Raw genomic sequence first — 27982 nt, 5'->3', positions numbered from 1 at the left:
TCGGCGGATCTGGGTTTACAGGGAAGATGGAGTATCCCGCGTTCGGTACGGTGCCGGCCACGGACAGCGGAGGGGTCCAGCCGTACAACAGCTCGGAGGAGCCGGAGGGTCGGGAACCGGACGGGCTGCGCTTCGACCGCGAGAGGGCGTGCCGCCTGTGGGAAGCAGTGTCCGGGGCCCAGCCAGTGGGGAGGGAGGAAGGTGAGTGAAAGAGGGAGGGTGGGGGTCTCAGCGGGAGGAGTCCCCTTGCCCGCCTGCCCATTTCGCGAGAGTGGCGGAAGCGCGAGGCTGGATTGCGGACCAGCCCCCGACTCTCTGGTCCCACCCCCTGACTCCCGGCCCGCCCCCTGGCGTGACGCAGCCCGGACTCCCGAACTCGAGCAGACCTTCGGCCCAGGCACCGGGCGTCGTAGGCCCGCTCCTGAAAATCAAGGCTCCTGCGTGCATATGGTCAGGGGCCTTCTCACGCTCAGCCCGCGGGTGTTTCTGCCCCGCCTTCCTCACCCACCAGAGCGCAGCTCCTCCCTGGCTCGTGGACTGTAGTCCCTATCCACACCTTCTGTGAGACCTACAGAACAATCGCGCCAGACTTTTAGCTTCCTCACCCTTTCTCCCTGATTCTCCATCGTCCCAGTCTCCAGGCTCCCCCACCCGTAATGTCTCTAGCCTCCTTTCTCTCATGCCCCAATTTCCAAGGGCTCTAGAAGGCCTTCTTCATACCCCCATGTTCCTGCTGGCCTTGGTGATGGAGCCCTGGCTGACCCCCGTTTGTAGTTGTCTGGTCCCTACCCTTTTCTGAGATGGGGGCCAGGAACCTGAGAAAGAAGCTTTCCAGCTTGCTCTGCATTTTACTTAGCAGTGGGTAAGATGGACATAGAGGAGATGGAAAAAGCTGGCCTGACCTGGTTGTGTGACCCTCTTAACAGTCCTTAGAAAAGCTAGCTGCTTAACTACCCAAAAGAACACCAGCTATCAGGGCTTCTGTGCTAATCCTGTCAAGTAATCTGCAGGGCAATCAGATTTGCTCTAATGGTTTGTGCTTGCATAATAGACAAATCTTGAAAAGTTCAATATGTTTACCTGTGAACTGATGCCCCCTGGAATAAAATGGAATTTTTTAAAATATGTTTTTATTGATTTCAGAGAGGAAGGGAGAGGGAGAGAGAGATGGAAACATCAATGATGAGAGAATCGTTGATTGGCTGCCTCCTGCACGCCCCCTACTGGGGATGGAGCCTGCAACCCTGGCATGTGCCCTCGACTGGAATCGGACTCAGGACCTTTCAGTCCGCAGGCCAATGCTCTATCCACTGAGCCAAACCAGCTAGGTTTAAAATGGAATTTTTTTTATCACAGCCAAGGACTGTATGTTTAAGTTTGGGGTGGTACACAGACCTATACCCTCGTGTATATATATACTTCTCCAGTTTAAAAACTAGTCTAGCCTGATTCCTAAATTATTATGTACAAATTTGTGCCCTTCCTCCCCCACCCCTAACCCCACAATTTTTCTCTCATTAATTTCACAAATGCCTGCTCTATTCACTGATGCCTGCTCTATTTCAAGACTGTTTGGGTGTCAGAGGTGAGGAAAAAACTGTTCTTGCCCTGAAGGGGCTTTTAGTCTGGCCCAGGAAGCAGCAGTTTTATTATAATGTAGTGGGTATAGTGAAGAGGAATGCCTAAGAGTTGGGTGCACACAAGAAGAGGAAGTGACCTTTGTCCTCAGAGGACATAGGACACAGCGACTGTGCGTTGAAAAGTGAACTGTCTCTGTGTGTATTAATGTACAGTGTCACACCAGTTCATTTCCCTAGTCTCCACACCTCTACAATATTTATATGAGATCTAGGTAGATACCTATAACACCAGTTTCTACTCACATTATTGTTTTTCTCTTTGCACTTTCGTTGAGTTATAATTTACATATCATAAAATTCATCCATTGTAATTGTACTGAGAATTGGACTGTGACCACCTGGTTTGTAGGTTGACGCCCAACCACAGAGCCACGCCAGCCGGGCCATTTTTAATTTTTTGAGGACCCTCCATATTGTTTTCCATGGTGATAGCACCAATCTGCATTCCTACCAACAGTACATGAGGGTTCCCTTTTCTCTACATCTTCACCAACACTTGTTTGTTGATTTATTAATGATAGCCATTCTGACAAGTGTGAGGGGATATTTCAAAAAGAATGTTCTAGCCCGGCTGATGTGGCTCAGTGGTTGAGCATCGACCTATGGACCAGGAGGTCACAGTTCGATTCCAGTTAAGGCACATGACTGGGTTGCAGGCTCAGTCCCCAGTGTGGGGCATGCAGGAGGCAATCAAACTGATTCTCATCATTGATGTTTCTATCTCTACCTCTCCTTCTCTAAAATCAATACAAATATTAAAAAGAAAAAAAAAGAATGTTCTAGCCCTGGCTGGTGTGGCTCAGTCAGTTAAACATCCTCCCATGCACCAAAAGGTCACCTGTTCAATTCCTGGTCGGGGTGTTTACGGGAAGCAACCGATCCATGTTTCTCTCTCACATCTGTCTTTCTTTCTCTCTCTTTCCCTCTCTCTTCCTCTCTGAAATCAATAAAAAGATACATATTTTTTAAAAGAATGTTCTAATCTTTTAATAATTAAACCCCAATACAGTTTTCTACCCAATTCTGTATGTACCATTATACAAATGTAAATGTAAATAATTAGAAAATGCACCTGGCTGATGTGGATCAGTTGAGCATCGACATATGAACCAGGAGGTTCAATTCCTGGTCAGGATATGTGCCCAGTAGGGTGCGTGCAAGAGGCAGTCGATCAATGAGTCTCATCATTGATGTTTCTATCTCTCCCACTCCCTTCCTCTCTGAAATCAATCAATAAATAAAAAGAAAAAGCTATTGATCTTTTAGTGGAGCAAATTTGAAGGTTGCTTTATTTTTTTTCTAATCTTTATTGTTAAAAGTATTACACAGGTCCTCCTTTTTCCCCATTAATCTCTTTCAGCCCGATCCTGTCCCTCCTGCCCCCCAGGAAGGTTACTTCATTCTTAACTCCACAGAAAATGTTCCACAAATAATAAAAAGATACAAAATGTATTATTATAATGAATTTTTTAAAGAACAGAAAATGATTTCCTTTTCAAGTCTTTCGATCCTTTCAGTTCTTTCAGGAAAGAAGTCTCAGTTGGGTGCTACCCTGTCTTAACACCTCTCTTCCCAGTTGCTGCTCTCTTATTGTTCTCTTTAGGGAGAGCTCCAAGCCACTGTGCCAGTATCTGGCTAAAATTGTTTCATTTTTATTGCTACCTATTAAGTTTGTGATCTAAAGATTTCTTTTTAAAAGAATTTACTTGTACAGCATGGTGAATGTAGTTAATAACTGTATTGTATATTTGAAAGTTGCTAAGAGAGTGGGTCTGAAAAGTTTTCATAAAAAGAAAAAAATTGTAACTGAGTGGTGATGGATGTTAACTAGGCTACACCTGAAATTAATATAATGTTATATGTCAATTATATCTCAGCTTAAAATTTTTTAAACAATTTATTTAGAAAATGAAGTTGGCTTACATAAAATTATAAAGTAATAGTATACACGATGCGAGAACATAGCATGAGTTATGAAAGCAGTAGGGAAAGAATGACTGAGGTTTGTCAAGATATAAATAGTATGGCATTCCATTACTCAGTGCCTGCATTTGAGGCAGGGTTCAAAGACAATGCTGTTGAAGCAGATTTTTAACTCACAGATTTTATTTTCCTCTCTATAGTGGAGCATATGATCCAGAAGAACCAGTGTCTCTTCACCAACACCCAGTGTAAGGTTTGCTGCGCCTTGCTCATTTCAGAATCTCAGAAGCTGGCACACTACCAGGTATGCCATAGTACCTTTAGAACTGCTCTACTTTCCAGACCTAGTTCCAAGCCCCCACTTCTCCCGACTTGCACTGTGAAGTGCATATCCTTTTTAGCCACCCAGATGTTGCCTCCATGCATGTTGACTGTAACTTGAAAACTGACTTAATTTTCCCAAGTCCCATTTCTCTCATCTAAATCAGAATCATTATACAGTAGGTCCTCGGGTTAAGTTGGAGATCTGTTCCTCCGGCGCGACGTAACGTGATTTTAGTGGGAGCCCACCTACATAAGCACCTACGTCACTCACATGGAGCACATACATAGCAGTAATGAAGTGAAACAGTAAAAAAAATTTAAAAGAACGATAATTCCTGACCTTTACTTGTGGTAAATAAATAATAAAAAACATAAAGCACATATGTACATACGTCGAAATGACGGAACTTTTTTTTTTTTCCTAAATAAATGGGAGATGGCGACGTAACCACGAAACGACATACGTTGATGTAACCCGGGGGCTGCCTGTACTTATATCTTCCCTTGTAGCTTGTACAGTAGAAAGTATGAGCTTTGGCTTTAAATAGACCAGAGTTTGAATCACAGCTCTGCTACTCATCTTGGGCCAGAATCCTCAGTATCTTCAGCCTCTGTTTCCTCATCTATAAGATAGAGATGATGCCCTAGCTGTTTTGGCTCAGTGGATAGAGCATTGGCCCACAGACCAAAGGGTCCCAGGTTCGATTCTGGTCAAGGGCATGTACCTCGGTTGCAGGCTCAATCCTCGTGGGGAAGGCAACCAATCAATGTGTCACTCTCACATCAGTGTTTCTGTCTCTGTCTCTCCCCTCTCCCTTCCACTCTGTCTAAAAATCAATGGACAAAATATTCTCAGGTGAGGGTTAAACAAAACAAAAACAAGATAGAGATATGATAATTTTCTCAAAGGTTGTTGTGAAGATTAGATTTGACAGCATGTAAAGTGCCTTGAGCAGAGTGGGAACTCAAAAGACTAGGTTTCTTCCCATAACCTCTCCTGCTTAAAAGTTTTATGAGGATGAATCAGGTGAAAATCTAGTGTTTTTTATTTCCTTAGATATGAATTGGCATTTGGCTATCTTTGATCTTTTTCCTGGGTTCTTACAGAGCAAAAAACATGCCAACAAAGTGAAGAGATACCTAGCAATCCATGGAATGGAGACATTAAAGGGGGAAATGAAGAAGCTAGACTCAGATCAGGTAATCCAGCTGCCATGTTGATACTGCTCGCTTCCTGATGAAGCTAGTAGACAGGTTGGTGTGGTAAAAAGAGCATGGGCTTTGAGTCTGACTTGGCTTCAAATTCCAGCCCTGTTGTGTGACTTGGGCAAATCTTATTACTTCTCTGAGCCTTGATTTCTTCCTTTATCAAAAAGAGGATGCTAATATCAACTATGTTTTAGGATTTTCCAAACTAAAATGAGGAGGGAAAGAAAAAGACCCCACACAGAGCCTGGCACATAGCAGGAGCTTAGTAAATGGAGCCGTTGCTATGTATTACCACCCAGTGGTTTGATGGAGTAGAACAAGAAGCTGCCTATTCACTGCTTAAGGAAACAAAGTGGAAGGAGGCCAGGCTGCTTTCTTGAGTTCAGGGAAAAGCTGAGCTCAGCACTTGAATATTTTGAGTCAATAAGTGGTAGGAACACCTTGTCAGATGTCTGCTCTGATAGAGATGTAAACACATTTGCTTTTTGGCTTAGAAATAATGTGGGAATTATGCTGAAACAACCCAAAATCCTCAGGGGTACTATAATTTTTGTTCCATAGGAGGCTGTGCAAACATGGGATAAGAAACTAGCACTAGCTCTACAACTTACTGGTTAGATGACTTTAGGTAAATCACTTAACCTCTGTGTACTTTATCCATAAAATGGAGATAGTAATTTCTACCTCTTAAGGGTATCATAAGGTAAAATTTCAATTCCTAGTGTATACCCAGTGAATATAAAAACTATGCCTCCTATTAAGATTTGGAAGCGCCATGCTCATCCCTTCTCCAATTCACTAGACTGATCCCCTACTTGCCCTTCTTATAATTTAGAATTCCGAAAGTCAGGATCTAACCAATGCTACCCAATAAGTTCAATAAAAATTAAAAGTAGCTAAGCCGACATGGCTCAGTGGTTGCGCATCAACCTATGAACCAGGAGGTCAAGGTTCGATTCCTGGTCAGGGCACATGCCTGGGTTGCAGGCTGGAACTCCAGTGTGGGACATGCAGGAGGCAGCCGATCTATGATCCTCTCTCATCATTGATGTTTCTATCCTTCTCCCTCTCTAAAATCAATAAAAATAATACTTTTTAAAATAATAATAATAAGTAGCCCTGGCCAATGTGGCTTAGTTGGTTGGGTGTCATCTCATGCCCTGAAGGGTTTCTGGTTCAATTCTCAGTCAGAGCACATGCCCGAGTTGCAGGCTCCGTCCCCAGTAGGGAGCATACAGGAGATACCCAAAAGATGTTCCCTCTCACATTGATATTTCTCTCTCCCTCTCCTTTCCTCTCTCTCTTAAAAATCAATACACATTTTTTCTTTAAAAAAAAGGAGCCCGACCAGTGTGGCTCAGTGGTTAAGCGTGTACCCATGAACCTGTAGGTTATGGTTCGGTTCCTGGTCAGGGCACAACCTGGATTGCAGGTTGGATCCCCAGTAGGGGGCATGTAGGAAGCAGCTGATTGGTGGTTCTCTCTCATCATATCTCTCTCTCTCTTCCTCTCACTTCTTCTCTCTGAAATCAGTAAGAACTTTTTTTAAAAAAGAAAAAGAAAATCAAGATCAACTCTGTGACCCTGAGCAAGTCACTTCACCTCATTGTATTTCAGTTCCTTCAACTTGGGGTGGTCCAGTAGTTTCAAACAAGGTCACAGGCTGCTACCCCTCCCCCAATTAAAGAATTATTCAGCCCAAAATATTGATAGTGCCAAGGTTTAAAACATTGTCTTGCCCTAGCTAATTTTGCTCAGTGGATAGAGTGTCAGCTGGCAGACCAAAGGGTCTCAGGTTCAATTCTGGTCAAAGATACATACCTTGGTTGCAGGCTCTTCCCCAGCCCCAGCCCTAGTTGGGCTCATGCAGGAGGCAAATATTCGATGTGTTTCTCTCACATCGATGTTTCTCTGTGTCTTTCCCTCTCTCACTCTTCCTAAAAAGTAATGGAAAAATATCCTTGGATAAGGATTAAACAAATAATAATAATAATCCTATGTAATAAAAGTCTAATATGCAAATCGACCTAATGGCGGAATGACAGGTTGCTATGACGCACACTGACCACCAGGGGGCAGATGCTCAATGCAGGAGCTGCCCCCTAGTGGTCAGTGCGCTCCCACAAGGGGAGTGCTGCTCAGCCAGAAGCCCTGAGCCAGGCTCAAGACTGGCGAGCACAACGGTAGTGGCACTGCTGGCTTAGGGGAGCACGCCTAAGCTGGCAGTCGGACATCCCCTGAGGGCTCCCAGAATGTAAGAGGGTGCAGGCTGGGCTGAGGGACCCCTCCCCCGAGTGCACAAATTGTGTGCACCAGGCCTCTAGTAATAAAAATAAAATATTGTCTTGCCCTGACCAGTGTGGCTTGGTGGTTAGAGTGTCGACCCAAGCACCAAAGGGTCACAGGTTTGATTCCCGGTCAAGGGCAGATACCTGGGTTGCAGTTTGAGTCCCTGGCCCCAACATTTGAGAGGCAACCAATTAATATGTCTCTTTCACATTGATGTTTCTCCTCTCTCCCCCCTCCTCCCTTCCACTCTCTAAAAAGCAATGGAAAAATATCCTCAGGTGAGGATAACAAAAATAAATAAATAAGTAAAATGTTGTGTTGCCTAGTAGTCAGTTGGTTAGAGTGTAGTCCCAATACACCAAGGTTGCGGGTTTGATCTCCAGTCAAGGCGCATACAAGAATCAACCAATGAATGCATAAATAGGTAGAATAGCAAATTGATTCTCTCTCTCTCTCTCTCCCCTCTCTCTCTCCCTTACTCCCTCCCTCTCCCTCTCTCTCTCTCTCAAATCAATAAGTAAAAATTTTTAAAAATACAATGATCTACTAGTACTTGTTCAGTAAACCCTGAGCCTCTGCTGTGTGCCAGGCTCCAGAAGATTGCTAAGAATAGGAAACAAAGTCAAACAGTCTATGCTGTCCATGTTGACAGAAAAGTCTCCCAAGCTATTACACTGTCAGCTTAGGGTTACAAGTGGCATGCTAAAGAGGTCTGTTTCATGCACTCTGGAGTATGGAGGAGGAACAAAATCAATTTTTCCTGGAATAGTCACACAAAGTGGCTTGATAATTGTTTATTGAATAATTTTCTTGAGTAAAAGTCTCCCAGAAGATGTGATATTTAATCTGGGCCTTGAAGGCTAAGTGGATATATGCCAGGCAGAAAAGAAGGAAAGATCATTCTAAGTAGCAAGAATGGTCCACACAAAAAGTAAGAAATTAACAGAGCATAAAGTGGGGAATGGTGAGTAGAGCCTGGCCTGAGTTAGCTGGAGAAGAATCCAGAAAGGTAGGTTGGGGTAGTGTGCGAACGGGACCTTGAATACCCATTCTCCTGTGGGCAATGGGGAACCATTTTAGATATTCTGGCCGAGCAGTGACATGTTCAGACCTGTGTTCTTTCTCCCAACCAGAAGAGCAGCAGAAGCAAAGACAAGAACCAGTGCTGCCCCATCTGTAACATGACCTTTTCCTCCCCTGTCGTGGCCCAGTCGCACTACCTGGGGAAGACCCACGCAAAGAACTTAAAGCTGAAGCAGCAATCCACTAAGGTGGAAGGTACTGGTTTTCCTGAGTAGTGCTATATCGGGACCCCCTCACCCCCATCCTTAGGGCACTAATGCCAGGTGCTCCCAGAAACTCTCACTGAGGCCACAGACTTGAAGAGGTTGAACTGCTTTTGGGAGCCCTTAAAAATATTAAAGTAGACTCAGCTTCATTGAAATGCAGCCTCAGAGTTGTACTCACCTAACCTCTATTTGGTTACATCAGTTTTTCTCTGTAGAAGCGTCTTAGCCCTGAGCTTTTGTTCTGACTAATAATTCGGGAGTGTCAAAGTCCTTCAGGCCATGCACACCATGAGAGCATTCTACTTCCTACCTCTCCCACTTAGATTTTTTTCCTCCCAGCATCCATCTGCCCTTATTATCATATGTTCCAAGTTGAAAGCTAAAACCTAGTCTTTTTTGTGTGCTCAGGTCATGCCCTGCTCACTTTAATCTTCAAAGGTGCCTCTTCTCAAGACAGGGACTTGCCTTTCAAAGCTGAATACTTCAGTACTGTCACTATTGCCCCATAAGCTGAGTTTGCAACTGCTATGAATTTATTCCCAGTATAGTGACTTCTAAAGTAACCCCCTTTATCTTGTCACCACTGGGACCCTTGATTTCATTTCATTAACTCCTGACTTTCTGGGATTTTTTAACCTCTGTTAACTGCAGTTAGTCAAGAATGAAATTTCTTTGATCTTTATTTTTTCTTGGTAACTTTTGCTTCTCTCTTCATTTTGGATCAAGAAGATTACTATCTATAGTACTTACTATCCTTTTTTACATTATTGTATTATGAAAACAAGACAACAATGTTTTGGAAGGCTTTGAAGATAGAGCAAAAAAAAAAATTCACTTATAATACACCTTCTTATCACATCCAAATCTAGTTATTTGTGCTATAAACCTGAATAACTTTGAACTCACAGATGCCCAGGTTTAAATCCTAGGGCTGTTATTTACCATCTATATGACTTGACTTCTTCATGCCTGAGTTTCCTCACCTTCATAGGTTGTGAGGATGAAATAATATATATGGAACCTAGGACATAACAGATGCCCGGTAAATGACAGCTGCTATTTTTAGTAGTAGCACCATCATTAAAATAGCCAGTGAGTGGCATTCCCCACAACAAATGCAATAGTTGGGCAGGCATCTACCACCTGGAGCCTATTACTAATAATAATGGCTTTCGTTAAAGTCGGTGTTGGTACCATTCATGGCAGCAAAAAAATACTAAACATTAGGCCAAGAGAAACCAGCTTAGGAACAGAACTTTATAAGATCACTCACTTATCTTTATATGGACTTATCTCTCCATAAATAGGAAAATTCCCTGGAATATGCCTAGTCCCAAGGATTCCATATTCTGGAAGTTATTTTCCATATCCACTTTTGGCCTTTGCCACATGCATATATGTTTTTTTATATAGTTGTAATTGTCATACATGTATCCTGCTTTTACTTTCAGTTTAAGCACATTTTCCTGTTATCATATGAGTTTATTAGTATATTTCTGAAATTAAACATTTTTAATGTAAAAGTGATGTAAGCGCATTGTAAAAAATATGGAAAATATAGATAAGTGGAAAGAAAAAGTACCCATAATTTTACCATTCAAAGGTAACCATTGTTAACATTTTATAGTACTGTTTATCCTATTATCTTTTGCTGTGTGTGTGTGTACCTGTTTTATGTGTATCTAGATTGAATCCATGTATATGAACATATAAACATATAATACTTTAAATAATCTTGTTTTTATAAAAATGATGCATACTCATTATGAATAATTCTAGTTCAAACAATGCAAAAGGTACAAAGAAAAAAGTAAATTTTCACCCAAATTCTACCACCAAGAGGAAAACACTGTTAATATGTTGGTGACTTTCAAAATACCAGAACACACATATAAACCGTGTATGTGTCTTTTCACAATAATATAATTATATTGTGCGTGCAGTTTTCTTTTATACTCTTTTCATTTTAATTTAAAATTTGTATTTCCTCATGTTATTAAAAACTTTTTTATAAACATTTTTAATGACTAGAAGGCATCTCATCATATCACATTCAACCATTCCTCTAATGTTTTTCCCTCTCCCCTTCTTGGTATTTATAAATAACTCTATAACAAACATTCATATAGAATACTCTTTCCATATTTCAAGCTGTTTCTTGAGGGAAGATTCCCAGAGGTCTCATTTTTATTGGATGTCCATTAAGTAGTTCCTTTAACTTTACTTAAGCATTTGCCTCTGATGCTTCTCTTCAGTATCTTTTAAAAAATGACCTTTATATCAACCATTATCTCTTTTCTGATGTCAAAAATCTACATTCATTGTAGAAAAGTTGGAAAATACTGAAAAGCCCTTTTACTTTATGCTTTTGGTCTTTTTCCATACATCACCAGTATGTTTTGTTGCTTTACAGAATTGAGGACATAAGAAACAGATTTCTGTATAACCTTTTCTTTTTAACTCAGTACCACATGCTGAATATTTTCTCATATTATTAAATATTCTGCAACACGTATATTACTTTTCAAGTGACTTGCTGAAACAATGACCAGGAAAAATCAATGGCCAGAGAAATTGAGATTCCCTATCCTGCAAAATCACTGGGAAAAGCCAGCAAGTTTCTTCTGGCTTGCTAAAAATCCTTAAAACTTCCCGGATTGAAGTGGTACCACGATGAAAGAGCCCCTCAGACATCTGTGAGTGCTGCTGAGCCCCACCCCTCCTCCACCATTGGTGGAGGTTCTAGCCCACATTTGTAAATCAGTGATTACTAGATCCACACCATTCCAGCCACGAGGACTCATTAGTGAGTTATGGCATCTACTTTTTAAGGCAGCAGCACGGCCTGCAGTCAGCATTCAGACATCTCTTGATCCACAGGAGGCTTACACATATGTCCATACCAGGCTCTAATTAACATAATTCACTAACGAACGCCAGGAATTTTTTCTGAAGGTGAAAGCATGAACTGTAGCCTTCAGGTCCCCTTGCCACACTCTGGCAGCCTGGCAGAGCAAAGAGGGCATGGTGTCTAGGATCACACAGACCTTGGTTCCACTCACTAGCTGGGTGGTATTTTGCAAGTCATTTGCTCTGTGAGCCCTAATTTTTCTCTGTAGTGCAGCAAAATGATATATACCTCATGGAGCAGTTCTGAGGACCAAGGGAGAAAATACTTGTACAAAGCACATAATGACTAGTAAATGTCAATGTCATCCTCTTCTCTCCCCACCTTACCCCAGAAAGAAGTGTTGTGCAAAAAGCCTCCCAGTATAGTTGCCTTTTGTAAATGACCCTGCAAGCCCTTAGACACTCAGTTTCTACATTTGTACATTGCCTCCCAGCTCTGTAACTGGGGTACTATGAGGATGGGAATAAAACACCCACTTACTGTGAAGTTCTGGCGATTTCCGAAGGATAAAAAGACTGCAAGCATATTCATCTCTAGTCTGTTGTCATTTACAACTTGATAGTAGAAGTGCAGAACCTCCTCAGAATGTGAGAAAATCAGGGTTCATGTGCCTAAAGTAGTTAAAGCTATTGAACAGAATAGCTCCCCAAATCTTTGCAGTTTTCTTAGAGAAGGCTTTCACTGTGTGATTCACCCTGGCAGGGCCCCCTGTGCAAGTGTGATTAACTAGTTACCAGCCTTCATTTGCATTCAGTATACTCAAAAGCCTGGCACCTTCTGGGTTTTTTCATTGTTTCTGTTTGAACTCTCTCACTGCAGCTCTGTCGAAACGCCTTACAAACCCTTTCCTTGTGGCCTCCACCTTAGCCTTACACCAGAATAGAGAGATGATAGACCCAGACAAGTTCTGCAGCCTCTGCCACGCAACTTTCAACGACCCTGCCATGGCTCATCAACATTATGTGGGCAAGAAACACAGGAAACAGGAGACCAAGCTCAAACTCATGGCACACTATGGGCGGCTGGCAGACCCTGCTGTCACCGACTCAGGTAAGGGAGCCCAGCTCACACCCATAGTTGAATCAGAGCTGGACCACCAAGGCTATGCTTTTCCTCCTTAGGTCTCTTAGGGCAGACATGGCAAACTGAAATGCCTGCAGAAGCCAGATAGGAAATTTAAATAAGGGAAAGAGCCTAGAGGTGATAGGTCAGCTAAAAAGTGCATGCCTGACTGAGCCAGCTCTATTCAATTATTACCAGTTTTTCACAAGAATCTAGAAGCCAGATTTGAATAAGAATTCTTATTTTTAAATGTGCAACTACATTTTTAAAATGTTAAGTCCTGTGAGATTTGGGCCAGGGGCCACCAGTTTGCAACCTCTGATTTAAACTCCCTGTCACACACATTTTTTTGTGTGAAGGCCTCAGCTGCTCCTGCCAGATTTTAGAGTGTCCTCAGGGCCCCTCCTTTCCCAGCAGTTGAGGCCTGCCTGTATTCCTAGGTCAGTGATGGGCAACCTTTTGAGCTTGGTGTGTCAAACTTTGCCAAAAAACTGAGCAAAACTCGGGTAGTGTGTCACTTTGAGGAAAAAACATTATTTCGCAAATGTTTCATCCTCAGGAGCAGCAAATGTTTCATCCTGGGCATGCGGCCGCCTCAGCGGCCGCGTGTCATCAGAAATGGCTACGCGTGTCAGTGCTGACATGCGTGTCATAGATTCGCCATCACTGTCCTAGGATAACATGGTGAAGACCATTCTGACTGAGAATATTAGCTGCTCCCCTGACCTCAAGGTGCTCACTCATCAGCATCACAGGAATGAGCATTCACAAAAAGTTAGAAGCCCTTCCCATCACAGTAACTACTCACTGCCTATAGTAAGGGAGGGGAAGAGAAGAGAGATTAATTCCTCATTCAGCCAGTCATTATTTATTGAGCACCCAGTGTGTTTCTTCATTGAGGTACAGAAGTGACCAACACTGGCACAATTCCTGTCTCATGCAGCCGATGTGAACTTTTGTGTTGGTCCTCAGGGTTTCCTCCCTAGGCCATGGAGATCCAGCACCGGATAGTCAATACTTGAGGCCCCATGGCATCCAGCTACCAACAACTTGGGCTCAGGGAAACTGATTCTCAGAGCCATCTGGGTTCTTCCCACAGTGCTGAAGAGGTGAACATATAGTTGTCTTAGATGTTCCAGACCACATACAGGCAAGGGGAGGGATCATGGCTCTCTAACAACCCTCCAAACCCAAAGCACCATGCAGCACAGGCTGTCCTTGGGCAATACTGACACAAATGAGAAGGGTGCAAAGCAGTGGCTATGAAGCAAAGTGGGCAGCTCTTGAGCGGGGTGCCAAGGATTGCTCCACCAATGCCATTGAAGGACCCTGCTTTATAAACCTGTTCAAAATTGGAGCCCTGGCCCATGTGGGTCAATTGGTTGGGCATTGTGCCCATGCACCAAAAGGTTGCTGGTTTGATTCCCCAGTCAGGGTTCATGCCTGGGTTGTGGGCTCGATCCCCAGTAGTAGGTGTATAGGAGGCAGCCAATCAATGTTCCACCCTCACATTAATGTTTTTCTTTCTCCTTCTCCCTTCCTCTCTCACTAAAAATCAATTTTAAAAAAAAATTAAGACTTAATTTGAAAGGGATCACTGGTATCTACTTACCATTCCCACATACAGGCAGTGCCTTCCCCTTTAATAGGATTAGTATCATGCTGAGGAATCTGGAAACCTCAGATCCAAGTTCCTTAGAACCCCACTTCATGACATACCAGACCAGATTTGAATATTTTGGCCTGTAACTGATAGGAACATAGCATCCAGCTAGCATGACCCAGGGGTCTCTTGCAGCTGACCCTTTTTTGCTCCAGCTCCTGCTTCTCCTTTACTCGGCCCTGCCTTCCTCATTATCTCTTCTCTACTGGCAAGACACAGGCACTGCAATGTTTTGGGCTGCTTATCTTAACTTGTAGCCATTCTGTTCTTTTATCTCAAGCCAAAGCCTCCCTTCTATATTCATACTCCTCCATTTGTCTAAATTACATATGTAATCCTAGAACTATAGCCTTGATCTTTTTTTCTTGCTTAAGGCATTTGCTTTAAAGGTCAGCCAAAGTCTTTCATGAAAACCTGGACAGAGGAGTAGGGGCATCATGTGCCTCTTTATTTAATACTAGAGGCCCGGTGCATGGATTCGTGCACCAGTGGGGTCCCTTGGCTGGCCTGTGGGAATCGAGCCAAAACCGGCTCTTTGACATCGCCCAAGGGGTCCCAGATTGCAAGAGGGCAGTTCTCCGGTGACACAACCCGGAATTAGGCTCTCTCCTCTCTGGTTCCAGGTACATCACCCAAGAACCGCCACTGCCAAGTGACCGAAGCTTGGCAGCTCCTGCATTGAGCGTCTGCCCCCTGGTGGTCAGTGCACATCATAGCTACTGGCTGGTCGACCGGTTGCTTAGGCTTTTATATATATAGATATACATTATAATTTAATCCCACGGCATTCCTATAAATAGGCATGGTTTTCCAAATTCACAAATAAAAAGATGAGACTCAGAGTGATTTACTCAAGGACATATAGCTGATATGACCTGATGTTAATCAGACAACATCAGTATAGGTCTCTAGCTCTGTCTGGCTTCAAACCTTCTTCCTTCTACCTCCAGCTCTGAATGTACTTAGCGGAAAGCTTTTTGGGTACAGGTTACCCGCAGAAGTACTGAGCCCACCCTGACCCTTCTTACTTTTAGTGTTGAACTAAGGTATGCAGGTAGTGACTTCAACTTTCTGCCTTAGCAAAGGATTGTTGATTTCTTTTCCCTGCTGGCTTCAATTCATTCGAAGATTGTTCATGCATTCCTTCCTTCATTCAGTCAGACATCCTACATTTACCAATGGCTGTGGTCATCCAGGCCTTAGGCTAGATGCTCTCACTTGTAGTTACCTGATTTAATCCTCACAACAATTCTGTTGTGCAGATTTTATTATCCCCATTTTATAAATGAAGACATTAGGATCAGAAAGATGAAGTGATTTGTCCTAGGCCCTACACTAGGCAATAGCAGAGCCAGCACTGAAACAGGTTAAGTTCTGTGTTAGGTCCAGAGAATAGTTTCCATGGGGCTCCTGGCAAGTATCTCATGACGATTTGGGTCAAATGTGAGATGTCCAGGGGTAGATGTGCATCTACCAAGCAAATCAAACAAGGCTTGGTTTGCTTTATACTCCAGGCTCACATTTTTTCATTTACCCAAGAACTAAAACCTGCATATCGTTTCGGCAGCCAAATCCTTCCAGCCTCCAGAGCACTCAGCATCTCCTCCAGGTTACTGCAATCCTCTGCTTCACCTCATCACTTTCTTTCCCTACTTTCCCTTGTCTCCTACACAAAATAGGTCTGCTTCCTCTGCCCCATGCTGAACCCTCCGTTTCTTCAACCCCTATACATAGGACAGTTTTCAGGTCTTATAAAATTCATATGTAGTCAAGAAATATTTCTTGATCTCTTTCTTAATACATGCCAGGCATTGTATATATGGTAGTAAATAACAGGTATTGTCCAAGTTCTCATGGAACTTGGAGACTACAGAGAAAATAGGCATTGAGCAAATAACAAGTGTGACAAGCTTTACAACAGGAAATAAATGGGATACTATAGAGTTAACCTAATATGAGGGAGCATGGATCAAAGAAGGCTTTCCAGGGGGCAAGGGGGGGGAGTACATGGAGCAAAATGATGCTGTGGAGGTGAGCAAGTGTCCATTTATGGCATTGTGTGTTATATTAATGATTTGGGTTTTTATCCTAAAAGCACTGAGAAAACATTGACATTGACATATTTAATCATTGTTACAAAGTGGAGAATGGTTTAGAATAAGGGGGAAGGGTAGTGGGGAAAGAACAACCTTGAGGTAATTGTAGTAATTCATAGAGGAGAAGACAGGAATTTGGACTAAGATAGCAGTGGGGGAGGTAGAAATAGATGGATTTGAGATGTATTTATGAAGTAGAATTGTCAGACTTGGCCATTGAATGTGAGAAATGAAAGAAAAGGAATGGTCAAGGGTGGTGCCCAGATTTATTCTTAAGCATTTTGTTGGATAACCAGGTTTTGTCAGCTTGAGTTTAAGCTATCCATGAGAAGAAGATGTCGACGAGGCAGTTGGATATATAGGTCGAGACCTCAAACAAAGAGGTCTGAGTTAGAGATATTGTCATTTTAGTAGATCAGAAACTTAAATACTGGTAGTTCCATATATTTTAACCTAGTAAGTGGCAGTTGAAGTCTGGGGAATGAATGTGATTCCTTAAAGACTAGAGAGAGCCTCGCCAGTTTGGCTCAGTGGAAGAGTGTGGGCCCAAGGACTTGAAGGGTCCCAGGTTTGATTCTGGTCAAGGGTATGTATCTCAGTTGCAGGCTCAATCCCAGGCTCTGGATGGGGCAGTGTGCTGGAGGCAGACAATCAATGTTTCTTTTTGTCTCTCCCCATCCCTTCCACTCTCTCTAAAAATCAATGGAAAAAGACCCTCTGGAATGCCACTATTAATGGTGGAAGTCAAACAGGAGTTAGCAAGAGAAGGAGCCACCAGAGGACAGAAAACAAGAGTGTGTATGCTGAAAGCCATGGGCGGGAGATGTTGAAGAAGGGAGGAGTCACCAGTTCTCTCAGGAGCTGTTGAAAGCTCAAATACGATGAGGCCTCATAAGCATCCATGTTGTCCATTAAATTTAGATATAAGGAAGCCACCATTGGCCTTGGAAAGGGTGTGCACATGCACATGTGTGTGCGCGTGCGTGTGAAGAAGGCTTAGCAGTAAAATGAAGGAGATATAGGTGCTTTTCCAAATAAGTCAGATGTTCAAAAACCAGCTCTTGTGACTTATACTTTATGAAATTACATGGGTAAACCAAAATATCAAACATGTAAAATGAAAAGCTGATGATAATTACTGAACAAATATTGGGTTTTTTTAGAGCATCGATGAATTCTACAATTTCCCAAATGACAATTTTAACTCTTATTTATTTTTTTAATCCTCGCCTGAGGACATGCTTATTTACTTATTTATTTATTTTTTAGAGAGAGGGGAATGAGGAAGGGTGAGAGAGAGGAAAAGAAATATCAATGTGCTGAAACCGGTTTGGCTCAGTGGATAGAGTGTCGGCCTGTGGACTGAAGGGTCCCAGGTTCGATTCTGGTCAAGGGCATGTACCTTGGTTGTGGGCACATCCCCAGTGGGGGGTGTGCAGGAGGCAGCTGATTCATGTTTCTCTCTCATCGATGTTTCTAACTCTCTATCCCTCTCTCTTCCTCTCTGTAAAAAATCAATAAAATATTTTAAAAAAATATATCGATGTGAGAAAGAAACATTGATCACTTGTCTTCCTTACACACCCTGACTGGGGACTGAACCCACAATCTAGGCATGTATTCTGACCTTGAATTGAACCCACAACCTTTTGGTATACACTTCAACCAAACAGGTCACACTGACAGGGCTCAAATGACAATTTTGAATCTAGCTTACAGATTAGTGGATAATGTGTCAAATACCATTTTGCATCTAGTTTACAGATGCGTAGGTAGTGTGTTGAGATCTTGTACCTCACAAGGGAGATAGAAGAGTTTAGAGACACATGAAGAACGGGGGCTTCATGGCCAGAGGGAAAATCCCAGCTCTGACCCCAGGTCAACCACTTAACCTTCCTGGGTTTGATTCCGAATTTGAAAAATAGAGATAACCACCTATCTTGCACAATTGTTGTAAGAATCTAAGGCAGTGATGGGCAACCTTTTGAGCTTGGTGTGTCAAACTTCGCCAAAAAACTGAGCATAACTCAGGTAGTATGTCACTTTGAGGAAAAAACATTATTTCGCAAATGTTTCATCCTCAGGAGCAGCAAATGTTTCATCCTCGGCATGCGGCCACCTCAGCGGCCACGTGTCATCAAAAATGGCTACGCGTGTCAGTGCTGACACGTGTGTCATAGGTTCGCCATCACTGATCTAAAGACATATATATCCAAAATTCTGGTGTGGTGCCTAGTGCTTAATAGATAATAAGAGTAGGCTATTATAATCTGGGTATCAGTGACTCTTAGCCACACCAACCCCAGGTCCCATTCTTGGCCTTGGGGGCAGGGTAGTTCTACTAGTCCATTATGCATCTTTTCCATGTTAGTGTTGAACCATGAATTCTGGCCTTAAATGTCTAAAAAGGACCTTAATTCTGATTGCAAGAAGTTTCTCCTTAAGTGAAGAAACAAGGGAAACAGAGCTGGGACATTGGCTAGCTTATTTGAGTAGAGGAGATTGTTGGTATTCTCAGAAGCTGCAGTTGCCATGAAAGGCTGCTTAAAAGATATTCGCCACCTCTTTGCCAGCATGATTCATGGAACCCATAAGAGTGAATCTATATATATAAAAGGCTAATATGCTAAGTGTCCCTCCTACCACCTGACCGGTCACTATGACACGCACTGACCACCAGGGGGAAGACGCTCAATGCAGGAGCTGCTAAGCTGCAGTGACTTGGCAGCAGCGGTTCTCGGGTGATGCACCCCAAAACCAGAGAGGAGGGAGCCTGATTCCTTGCGGGGCCGCGCGATTCCACCTTTGGCCATGGGTTATGTTGTTGCTGGGGCACTGTCGGCCCCAAATCTGGTTTACTGCACACTTGTGTTTGTGTTCCACACCCTGTGCGACAGCAACTTTGCAGAGTGCCCTCTCGCACTCTGGGACCCCTCAGGGGATGTTGGAGAGCCGGTTTCGGCCTGATCCCCCTCAGGCCAGGCCGAGGTACCCCACCTACCAGAGGGACCCCACTCTGCAGATGCCTTTCAAACCACAACGCCACCCCAGGTGCAGCTGGCTGGGGAGGGACCTTGGAAGGTTGGCTCCAGGGCGAGTCCAGCTCCAGAGTATGTCCGGCCTGTCTTGCCCAGTCCCACCCTGCCAGCCACCTTCTAATTAATTTCCTTTCAATGTGCACAAATCCGTGCACCAGGTCACTAGTAATAGTGATAAAAGCGTACATTTGTTGAACACTTACTATGTGCCAAATGCTTTTATTTGAGTAATTACAATAACCTGATGAGGTTGATACCAACATTGACCTCATTTTATAGATAAGGACCCTGTTTCAGAGAAGCCTCACTTTTGCAAATGAGAAAACCAAACCTCAGAGAGATTAAGTAACTGGCTATGGTCCTATAGGTAAGAAATGATAGAGACTTTTTATTGATAAGTATTATGGTTATGAGTTGTAATATAATCCTATCTAATAAAAGAGTACTATGCAGATTAATCATCACTGCAACACACAATATAGCTGCCCCCATGTGGTCAAAGATCCTGCCCCCATGTGGACACAGGATGGCCACCACAAGATGGCCAGCAGGAGAGGGCAGTTGGGAGGCACCTGGCCTGCAAGGGAGGGCAGTTGAGAGGGACCAAGCCTGCAAGGGAGGGCAGTTGGAGGTGATCAACCCTGCAGGAGAGGGCAGTTAGGGGTGACCAGGCCGGCAGAGGAGGGAAGTTGGGGGCAAACAGGCTGGCAGCAGAGTGGTTAGGGGGTGATCCGGCTGGCAGGCAGAAGCGGTTAGGGGCAATCAGGAAGGCAGGCAGGCAAGCAGTTGGGAGCCAGCAGTCCTGGATTGTGAGAGGGATGTCCGACTGCCCGTTTAGGCCCGATCCCTGGGATCGGGCCTAAACGGGCAGTCGGACATCCTTTGAGGGGCCCCAGATTGGAGAGGGTACAGGCTGAGCTGAGGGACAACCCCCCTCCGTGCACGAATTTCGTGCACCGGGCCTCTAGTTGGTTTATAATTGAGTAAAGCTGAGGATCAGAAAAGGGAAGGGAGTCAGCCAAGGTCATATGAAGACAGAACCAGGAGTCCAGCCCATATTTTGGCTCCTGACCATATTTCTCTATTAGACAACGTGGAAAAAGACCACTTCGTCATCGGAGCAGCCCTGGTAGTGAGACAAGGAGTCTGAGAGCCCAAAGGTAGAAAAACAGATTGATTTTCATAACAGGCATTTTCATTAATTACTGTTATTGCAAGCCCAAGGAGAGTGGCACCTTCCCAGAGACCTCTGGGCAAAGGGCATTCTTTTTTTTTTTTTTTAAGAACATCAAAGTTTAATACCTGCACATGGGGAATTCACGTAGGCATGAAAACTCCTCCCACACAGGCACCATTCGTTGTGTATGTCAGACGTTTAGACAAAGAAGAATGGGGTCTTAGATTTCAGAAGTGAGGATGGGGGTTTCCACGAGTTGAGGAAGAGCTGCACACACATGGCAGGAAAATTCCCATTAGGCGACTCGGAAACAGTGGGACCTGGGGTATCTGGCTAACAGGCACCCGCCTGAAGCCTTGTTCTACTTCCACACTTAATTCAGATTAGGCGAAGGTGACATCCTCAGATCTCCCTGAAGCAGGTCTTTCCGAATCTCTTGGGCAGGAAAGTGGGGGAGAGTCAGAAGTTCTGTGTCTTTTGTTCCTTAATAAGCAGCTTAAAATCATTATCCCAAAAGCAGCTTCATGGTGGCAAAAATTTGGTTCCCTTCAGTTGCGTTCCAGTGTTAGAACTTACCACATGAGAATGAAACAGTCGCAATTCTTGCTTCATCAGGGTCCCCCCATGGCAACTTAATAAATCCATGTAGGGAGCCCAAACCGCCACAAAGGGCATTCTTAATGAGGCCACTTAGCACAGTCAAGGTGGAAAAGACAGTTATACCAAATGTCACCTCTTTGTTCTGTCAATCTTTTATTTACTCAACAGACACCTACTCTGGACCAGGTGAAACACTGGAACTGGGTGGCCCAAAGGGGAAAGAAGAGATTTCCATCTTCAGGGAGCACTTAGGCACATAGCATATGCCTCCTGAGCATTGAGGCCTTTGGGATTCTCATCATGGCCAATCACCTGACCTCATCCCACCCCTCTGTCCTCAGAAGTACTAGTACATTTGCATGCACTATCAAAAGCAGCGGTCCCCAGGTCTCTTCTTATTGGATAACTAAGCATCTTGGCTTTTATGTGTGTTTCAGCCGGGAAGGGCTACCCATGCAAGACATGTAAGATAGTGCTGAACTCCATAGAACAGTACCAAGCTCATGTCAGCGGCTTCAAACACAAGAACCAGTGAGTAATCATTCTTTGAAGTTTAAGGTCTGCAGCAGGAGCTCTGGGCTGCTGAATCAGAACAAAGCCAGATACTCCTTGGCTAAAAGGGAATCCGGACAGCTTTTTCTCAGTCATTAGATCAGTTAACAGAAAGAAATATCTCCTCTGTAAGTTTTTCTCCCATCAGCTTCACCCTAGCTTTCTCCCCTCCTAGGATAAAGTTTTGGTAAAGAAGCATAGACAGTTTCCTTGGTGGTCTCCTAAGAGTACTTGAGGGGGAAAAGAGTACTTGGATTTCCCGGCCTGTAGCAATCTGACTAGAGAAGTCTTTTTTCACTTGTCTGAAGACCCTGTTCTTCACTACCATCAATTCTATGGCAAGAGCTCCCTCTACAGGTCATTACAAAGTATTACCAGGTTCTTTCATTCATTAATCAAAAAGATTTATTGAACACCCTGAGTGGTAGCCCCAACAGATCCAACCCCTGCTCTCAAGACCTTACATTCTGATAGGAGACAAACATAAGTAAATAACCAATAATTACAAATTGTTATAAGTTCGTTTTAAAATATATATATATATTATTGTTGATAGTATTACAGATATCTCCCATTTCCCCCTACCCTCCTCCCAGTCCCTACCTGGCCTCCCAGGTTTTCACTCCCCTATTACCAATATCCATGAGCTATGCATATAAGTATATAAGTTCTTTGGTTTATCTCTTCTCATCCTGTGATAAGTTCTTTGAGGGAACAGAAGAACAGAGAGTTGGCTGTTCATGGTACTCTTGAAAATGACTAACATTCTTTGAGCACCTGTTCTGTTATAGGCCATATGCCAAGTAGTTTCTCTCTCAGGTAATTCTCAAGCAACCCTTGGAGGAAGGGATTATTATTCTGATTTTACAGAGATAGGCAACCACCATTAAAAGTGAACCTCTTCCTTGCTGGCGTGTCTCAGTGGTTGAGCGTCGACCTATGAACCAGGTAGTCACAGTTCGATTCCTGGTCAGGGCACATGCCCGGGTTGTGGGCTCGATACCCAGTATTGGGCGTGCAAGAGGCAGCCAATCAGTGATTCTCTCATCATTGATATTTCTGTCTCTCCCTCTCTAAAATCAACAAAAAATATGTATTTTTTTAAAAAGTGAACCTATGAGGCAGAGCCATAATTCAAACTGAGGCTTATCTGGCTTACAGCATGCTCCTTCAGGGCATCATGCTGACAGGGAGGTTATAGCACCACGTGAGATGAAGAGGCTAGGGTTTGGCCAGGGAGGGCCCTCATAGTTATGTCCCGCCTCTCAGAAAGAAACTGTGTAGTATGGACAGTGTGCCACAACATAACCTTCTGAGGTAGAAATTATCCCCATTTTACAGATGAAGAAACTCATCTGTAAGTTTCAGGCAGGCAAGTCTGCTGAAATGATAACTTTGACTTCGGTATTTGGTTCTGCATTACTCACAGAGCCAAATGAATTAAAGGTGGTAGAAACAGAATGTTGGAGTCAAAAATGTCCTTGGTCCTCTCGACTCTGCTTTAAGTCTCCTCTCCCACACTGTAGGAGGTCTTTCTCTTTATTTGTAGATATGTTTTTAACTGGGAGGACTCTTGAGATTTCTCTTAGATATGGACTTGAAATAAGCTCCAGCAACCCAGCTTCAGGCTCTCTCCTGTTTCAGCATGTCTGCAGCTTGTGACACCTTGACTGGTGGCAGTTTCACAGACATTCTGGAGCCAGCCAGAGCCCTGTCCTGAGGCTACCCATACTTGAAAATGCTAGTGTTGTTTACTATTTTATTCCTATACTTTCCAGCTGTGTCACCTTGGGCAAGTCAGTAAACCACTCTGAGCCTCCAGTTCCTCTTCTGTAAGAGTATAGCTACAATCTCATCTAATTCAAAACCTAATCTGAATTAGGACCACCCTTTTACAACCCAAGGAAACGTGTCAGGTAGGTGAGGTGACTTGCCTAGGATACTTGGAGTTAAACCCAGGTTTCAAACCTCTTTGATTCCAAAGCCCATTCATTTTGCTCTGCCACTTCCAAATGGAGCTCATTATCCCCACCTTCTGGGATGATGTGAGGGTTAGAGATAATGTAGTTCAAGTACCAATAAGGGGAGCTATTAGAGATGAGCTTTTATCCACTCAACAAATATTTATTGACACCTATTATGTGCCAGGCCTTTTGATTTGGACACTGGGGCTACTGTAGGAATCAAGACCAATGCTGTTCCCTGATCCTTTGGATTCCCCTCTGGTAGTAGAAGCAAATCCATAAATAAATAAGATATCAGGTGATACTAGGTGACCAGAGAGTGCGATGGAGAGTGACAGGAGAGCCACTGTAGATTCTGCGTGAGGGGGAGAATGGTCATTCTGTACCGTTCAGGTCCTGTGGGCCCTTTAGGCATAATAAATGGTGTGCTATAGTGGGAAGACATGGACTGGGCTGCAATCCTGAATCTACACACTTAAAAGCTTACTGTGGGCAGGTCACTTATACTTTCTGAACTTTAGTTTTCTCATATGTAAAATGGAGGTGCTATTCCCCACCCCTCCTTGCAAAATTGCCATGAGGATGAAATAGGATGCTATAAGCAAAGCATCCATTATCGTGCGTAATATGTGTGGCCCTCCGTAAAAGAGAGCTGTCCTGTTTGTCACTCCAAGGCCCTAGAAGAGCTGACTACCATTAGAATAAGCAACTGGGGCACCATTACAACCACCAGAAACTGACCCTGTGCCTTTGTTCCTTCTCATATTACAGGTCACCAAAAACAATGGTATCATCTCTGGGCCAGATTCCAATGTAAAGACAACCCATTCGGAAAGACTCAACTACTTTGGAAGACTAGAGGTGTTTCTGTCCAGCACCCCAGGTTGAACCAGCCATGAGCCAGCCTCCTCCTGACCATGACCATGGTCAGCCCTTGGCTCCCTCTTCCTCCTTTCTTACATAGGCCTCAGGAACAGGCCACAGGCAGCCTCTGATTAGTTCAGGCAAACCCACCCATGTTCCTCCCCTTTGGAATGGGCCCTGAAAGTCAGGACAAAGAGGGACTTTTAGAGGACTTGGGTTCTCACAGGGTAGTAGTTTAGAGGATGGGATGGCCTTTCCCCTTCCCTGGCCCTTCTAGGCCATATGTCATGAGGCTCCAGTCCTGTATTTCCTCTGCAAGTCAGTTTTGGACCACTCCTTGCAGCTAACCAACTGAGCTCTCCTGGGCTCTAGGCATCTCCAATGAAATATGGCACTTTCATGCCAGAGCTTGGCCTAGGCAGGAAAGGGCAGATGAAAATAGCTGCCACATGGAAGCTTAGAGATAATGTGACACTCACCCTCCCCCAAAATGTGCAGACTTTCCTAAGCCTGGGACCAGATGCTGGCCAGTTGTACAGGTTTCTGCCCACGGTGAAGTCTCCTCCTGGAGCAGTGCCGCAGTCCTGGCAGAGTGTTGCTGTCCCTCCTGCCCCTTCTCCACAGTTCCCGAATGGTGCTAAGGACCTGCAGCAGCTGGAGACAAGCTAGAGCTGGAGAAGGCCTCAGTACCTAGTGGGACCATGGAAAGGCTCCAGGGGGGCCTTTCCTCTGTGTCAGAGGTGCTCTGGCCCGGTTCATATGGGAAAGTCCCCATACGCAAGTTTTCTTGATGGTTCTCGAGCCAGCCAGCTCAGAGATTCATTGCTGCTCATCGGCCTTCACTAGCCCTTTCCTTCCCCATGTGCAGCAGACCACCTGCCCAGGTTGCTGTGGTGCTACCCCTCCATCACCCACCAGGAGATTCCTGGGTGCCAGGTAAAGAAAGGAGGGCTGGTACAAGTTTCCACAGTGAAGAATCAGATGTTTCCCAGGCCCCAAACCTAGATTTCTCCAGCTCTGCCATGTTTTATGGCCTGGGACTTCACTGGGAGTATATTTTTCCTTCTATCTTTCAAGCAGGAATTCTAGGGAGTGGTACATTCAGAAACCCTCCTTCATTGGGCCAAAGAAGCCCCTATTCTACTCTCAGCACCTCTTCCTCCCACTCCCTATCCCTTGCCTGTGAAATGCCTTTAGTGTTGTGTGTGGGTATGTGCTTATGCTCCGTCTCTTGGTTACTGAAGCATCTAAATAAAGAATTTATCCCATGAGCCAGACTGCAACTTAACAGAACTAGGACTTGGGGCCATATTGCCATTGGGTCTAATATGTGTATCTTGATCCCTCACCCTTATCCCATTCATACTCCCACGGTCCTAAATACTGATCTTAGGAGTGAGGACAGAGAGAGGCATCCAAATTGTTTGGCAACCCTGAGGAAGTCTTCACGCATGCCCTAAATTCAATATAACCTCATCTACTCATTCACCTTCCCCTGTAATGGAGAGTCTCATGGAGGTCTTGAGAAAGTTTAAACTAGTAACCTGCTTTGCTTGAGAGGATTATTTTAGCTGCTATGCACAGAAGGAATGTAGGAGAGCAGGAAAGGACACAGACAGAGGTCAAATGGAGCCTGTGTCCAATATGGCTCTTTCCAGGCTAACCCCTTCAGGGCAGAGACCTAGCCTTGTTCATCCCACTTCCCTAATGTACAGAGTGGTGTGTCATTAAGTGTTTCTTGAATGGATGGGTGGGTGGGTGGGTGGGTGGATGGATGGATGGATGGATGGATGGATGGATATGCATAAGGAGAAATGGCCCTGGTAATTATTGGGAGATCCTTTTCCATGACCCAGAAATGAGCTGAGAAAGGAGTATGATGGCTTCAGGAGTCCTTTGTCCAACCTTTGTTTCCGACTGTCAGATCTGAGGAAGGTGCTCACACAGCTTTAGCTCCCATTCTTCACTCAGCAAACTGTTCTTGAGCACCTGCTCTAGGCCAGCTGGAAAAGACCCTACACAGCCCCAAGTGCGGATTCTCAGCTCTCAGCTTCCAAAGCCCAGACCGCCTCAGCATTTTCCCCAGAATCTCTCTCCCCAACCCAAGATGTCAGAATTGGGCCCATCTACCAAGCAAGGAAGTAAAGGGCAGAGGAATGGTGGGCTGCCACACCATGCCATATTCTTGGCCTGCAGGACCGCTTTGGATTCAGGAGTCCCTGCCAGCTGTGTGCCCAGCCCTGTTGGCATGGGGATACAGGAATGAACACTTTTCTTTGGAGAGCTCACCACTGTTAAAGACCATTATGGCAATGGTCAGAGGGTCATACAGGGTGCTGTGGGAATGCCCAGGATGCAGGCACTAACTCAGCCAAGGGTATGAAAAGCTGGAGAAGTTGGGAAACTAGCATTTGATCTGCATAACAACCTTTTGAACTAGATGATGATATTCCATTTTCTAGAAAAGGAACAAGACTTAGAGAGGTGTGATTTGCCCAAGGCCTTGCCACTAAAACGGCAAAATGGGAGTGGATCCAGTTGTCTAGATTCCTATTCCAGAACCCTCTCAAACAAGGACCATAGTCCTTCCCACATGACCCCTTGGCCTGCCTCACCCATCTGGCCGGGTCATGGTCTCAGAACGAGCAGCCACGCAGGGCAGGGGTAGCAGCAGCACCCACAAAACAGGTCACACAGTCTTCACTGGTTATTTTATATTCCAAGCCCCCTCATACTTCTCATAATTTTACCCAGGATTCTCAGTGTATTAGGCTCTAATTAACTGTGAGAAACTTGAAATGGCTAGCTAAAAGGAAATTTACTGATTCACTTAATGAAAAAACTTGGTACAGAGATGGCTAGGCCCAGGTTCTGACAGTGTCACTAGTAAGAATTCAATCTCGCCATGCTTTCCTCGGTGTGTCCTCCCTTGGGCAGACTCTGCAGAAGGTGGAAAGATGGCCACTGGCAGCTCTAAGCTTCTATCCTGATAGATTAGCAACTGAAGTGGGAAGAACATCTTTTCCTATTAGTTCCAAAAGAAATTCTGGGACTGACTCATCAGCCAGCTTGGTCCTGTTCCCATCCCTAACCATTCACTAGGTAGGGGAAATGGTGCTTTGATTTGGGGCCTGCAAAGCAATGAACTCCACCTAAAAGAGATGGAAAGGGAGAGATGTGTCCCTAAGAGAAGAAAGTGTAGGGCTCCCTCCAGACTAAGGGAGAAGATTGGGTGCAGATGGGCAAAAATAACTTGTCAGCCATACCCAAGTAGTGTCTTTATTTAACCATTTCTTTTTTATTTTTATCCTGACTTTTTGAGATACAGGATACATTAAGTAGTAACGTGTGCCAATTTTTAGAGTAGTTTGCTGAGTCCTC

At 44.3% G+C, this 27982-nt stretch overlaps 1 protein-coding gene across 5 annotated transcripts; it reads left to right on the top strand.

Annotated features, from left to right (window-relative positions):
- Positions 1 to 2: 2 nt before the first annotated feature.
- On the top strand, positions 3 to 26343 carry ZNF346 (zinc finger protein 346). Of its 5 annotated transcripts, none has more exons than XM_079772868.1 (7): positions 3 to 201; positions 3764 to 3867; positions 4995 to 5087; positions 8519 to 8663; positions 12453 to 12635; positions 21659 to 21752; positions 24509 to 26343. In XM_079772868.1, exons 1-7 carry the CDS (start codon positions 27 to 29, stop codon positions 24552 to 24554), a joined length of 840 nt encoding a protein of 279 aa, XP_079628994.1. In that variant the 5' UTR covers positions 3 to 26; the 3' UTR covers positions 24555 to 26343. The 5 variants fall into 5 exon arrangements, with proteins under 5 accessions (XP_079628994.1, XP_079628992.1, XP_079628995.1 ...); XM_079772866.1 differs by having other exon boundaries at positions 12405 to 12635; XM_079772869.1 differs by lacking the exon at positions 4995 to 5087 and having other exon boundaries at positions 12405 to 12635.
- The last annotated feature ends 1639 nt before the right edge of the window (positions 26344 to 27982 follow it).

The sequence above is a fragment of the Cnephaeus nilssonii genome (assembly GCF_951640355.1).
Source record: "Cnephaeus nilssonii genome assembly, chromosome: 5".
Taxonomy (NCBI): domain Eukaryota; kingdom Metazoa; phylum Chordata; class Mammalia; order Chiroptera; family Vespertilionidae; genus Cnephaeus; species Cnephaeus nilssonii.
Note: the sequence above shows the minus strand (reverse complement) of the source record. Positions and strands in the feature narration are given on the sequence as shown.